Here is a 2,703-nt window from a genome sequence, read left to right on the forward strand (position 1 = left end):
TAAAAAAAAATGGTGACTGGAAAATTTTATTTAAACTATAAAATAAGCAATAAAAATACACGATATAACATGTGTATACGCATGTTAATACCGACCGGCCATTTGAGTATCTTTCTAGGACATAGACAACCAAATTAACATGATGGGACCCAACCAGTACCAAAAAAAAAAAATCCTAGATCGGAATATGTTCTGCTACAACTTGAAAATACACCCCACATTATTTTATTTTTTTGAAAAGTACCTCACATTATTTTACTTACCAGCTAAACATCTAGGATGCAAAATATGGGGCTATTGGCGTATTGCTCGACTCTTCATACTGTTTTTTTTTTTTTTAAGATATTTTTCAGGCTAGGAAAAATACGGGACCCTGTTTCGTCTGCTCCACCTCCACACTGGTCTCCTGTTTCATCTGCTCTGCCTTCACACGAATGACTTCATTCAAAGCTTTTATACTGCAGACATAATTCGGTGGTGACGATTTTGACCCAAGATCGAACAAAAATGATTTTGAGTATGACATGGATTCTAGATAAACAAAAGCTCACAATCCTCATCTCCGGGTTGTATTTGTGATACGCTTCTAACCTGAAGACATGATACAGCGATGATAATTTCGGCCCAATATCAAACAACAATGATTTTAAGTATGACATGGATTTAGATAAACAAAGGCTCACCAGTCATTGAACTCGGAACGAGATCTAACAAGGGGCTCTCGTCCATCAAGACGAAGAAGAGGAAGAATATCGGGCTTTGTCGTCCATTTCGTCTGCTCTGCCTTTGCATGAATGTATTCATTCAAAGCTTTTATACTGCAGACATAATTGGGTGGTGATGATTTCAACTCGAGATGGAACAAAAATGATTTTTAACTATGACATTGATTTTAGATAAACAAAAGCTCACAAGTCATCCAGAATCTGTGCTGATCCCTCCTCCGGGTTGCATTCATAGTAAGCTTTTATCCTGAAGACATAATTCAATAGTGAAAATTTCAACCCAAGATCGATAAAAAATGATTTTAAGTATGACATGGATTTAGATAAACAAAAGCTCACCATTCATTGACCTCGGACCACGATCTTGTGCACTGTTTCATCTGCTCTGCCTTCACACGAATGTATTCACTCAAAGCTTTTATACTGCAGACATAATTCAATGGTGATGATTTCAACCCAAGATCGAACAAAAATGATTTTACGTATGACATGGATTTTAGATTAACAAAAGCTCACAACTCATCCTACGTATGACATTGATTTTAGATAAACAAAAGCTCACAACTCATCTGAAATCCCTGCCGATCCCTCCTCCGGGTTGCATTCATAGTAAGCTTTTATCCTGAAGACATGATTCAGTGGTGATAATTTCGACCCAAGATCAATCAAAAATTGATTTTAAGTATGACGTGGATATAAATAAACTAAAGCTCACCAGTCATTGACCTTGGACCATGATCCATCTGGGGGATCTAAAAATTGGCTCTCTTTTTCCCACAGCTCTTCCTTCGCACAAAGGTATACAAGAAAAGCTTCTCTACTGCAGACATAATTCAATGGTGATGATTTCGACCCAAGATCGAACACAAATGAATTTAAGTATGACATGGAATTTCGATAAACAAAATCTCACGAGTCAACCGAAATCCTTGCCGATCCCTTCTCATAGTTAGCTTTTATCCCGAAGACATAATTCAATAGTGATAATTTCGACCCAAGATCGAGCAAAAATGATTTTAAGTATGACATGGATTTAGATAAACAAAAGCTCACCAGTCACCGATCTCGGGCAGCGATCCAACTTGTGCTAAAAAATGATTGGTCTCCTGTTTTGTCTGCTCTGCCTTCACATGAATGTATTCATTCAAAGCTTTTGTACTGCAGACATAATTCAGGGGTGATGATTTCGACCCAAGATCGAACAAAAATGATTTTAAGTATGACATAGATTTTAAATAAACAAAAACTCACAAGTCATCCGGAATCTCTGCCGATCCCTTTTCCGGGGTTGTATTCATAGTAAGCTTTTATCCTGAAGACATAATTCAGTGGTGATAATTTCGACCCAAAATTGAACAAAAATGATTTTAAGTATGACATGTATTTAGATAAACAAAAGCTCACCAGTCATTGACCTCGGACCGCGATCCATCCGAGGGATCTCGTGCTGAAAGTTGACTGCGACAAGACACGGGCTACAACAGAACATCTACAATCTTATTTACCCACCAAAAAAAAATCTACAATCTTATTTTGAGGAGCAACCCTCAAACAATAAAATTTCACAAATCAAATTCAATCTAAAAGCGGTTTCAAAGATTAGAAACATATACATCTAAGCTTCGAGGATTTGCTCTGTTCAGCTCTCAGATGTAGCAACCCATAAACGATAAAATTTTGAGGAGCAACCCGCAACCAAGATTGTAGGCAAAGTTGCCTTATTTCCCACGGCACAATGGGAAGGCAAAAAATACAAATTACCACTTTAGGTTTTAGTAAAACCTAAGCATAAAAAGAGGAGTGTCTGTTTCTCCCCTTGTGGGAGGCAAGAGGCTTGGGGTGTGTCGGCTACCTCAAGGAGAGAGAGAGAGAGAGAGAGAGAGAGAGAGTGATGGTTTCATCTTAGGGTTTCTTCTCGGGTTCTCCTTGGGTTTTCTCTTGGGAATTTTCTCGGGGTTCTCTTGTGTGTACAGCCTTG

At 38.1% G+C, this 2,703-nt stretch overlaps 1 protein-coding gene across 2 annotated transcripts; it reads right to left on the reverse strand.

The window, feature by feature from the left end:
- Positions 1–2,703, reverse strand: LOC143880884 (uncharacterized). 2 transcript variants are annotated; one of them, XM_077383859.1, is made up of 11 exons: positions 2,339–2,703; positions 2,130–2,200; positions 1,977–2,037; positions 1,779–1,883; positions 1,441–1,545; positions 1,288–1,347; positions 1,065–1,148; positions 913–972; positions 684–818; positions 552–591; positions 1–458 (listed from the first exon to the last, which is right to left on the reverse strand). In XM_077383859.1, the coding sequence occupies exons 3-11, from the start codon at positions 2,021–2,023 to the stop codon at positions 441–443; spliced, it is 654 nt and encodes a 217-aa protein (XP_077239974.1). In that variant the 5' UTR covers positions 2,024–2,037; positions 2,130–2,200; positions 2,339–2,703; the 3' UTR covers positions 1–440. The 2 variants fall into 2 exon arrangements, with proteins under 2 accessions (XP_077239974.1, XP_077239973.1); XM_077383858.1 differs by having other exon boundaries at positions 1–591; positions 2,339–2,696.

The sequence above is a fragment of the Tasmannia lanceolata genome, unplaced genomic scaffold (genome assembly GCF_043159265.1).
Source record: "Tasmannia lanceolata isolate RefF3 unplaced genomic scaffold, GAP_Taslan_0.1 ptg000007l, whole genome shotgun sequence".
Taxonomy (NCBI): Eukaryota; Viridiplantae; Streptophyta; class Magnoliopsida; order Canellales; family Winteraceae; genus Tasmannia; species Tasmannia lanceolata.

Bases quoted from the DNA above. Each gene is read 5' to 3' on its own strand.
- LOC143880884 (XM_077383858.1), bottom strand. From the start codon at position 2,023: ATGAATACAACCCCGGAAAAGGGATCGGCAGAGATTCCGGATGACTT. The intron at 973-1,064 runs GTGAGCTTTTGT...TTATGTCTTCAG, and splicing joins TGGTCCGAGGTCAATGAATG to GATAAAAGCTTACTATGAAT. The intron at 819-912 runs GTGAGCTTTTGT...TTATGTCTGCAG, and splicing joins GCACAGATTCTGGATGACTT to TATAAAAGCTTTGAATGAAT.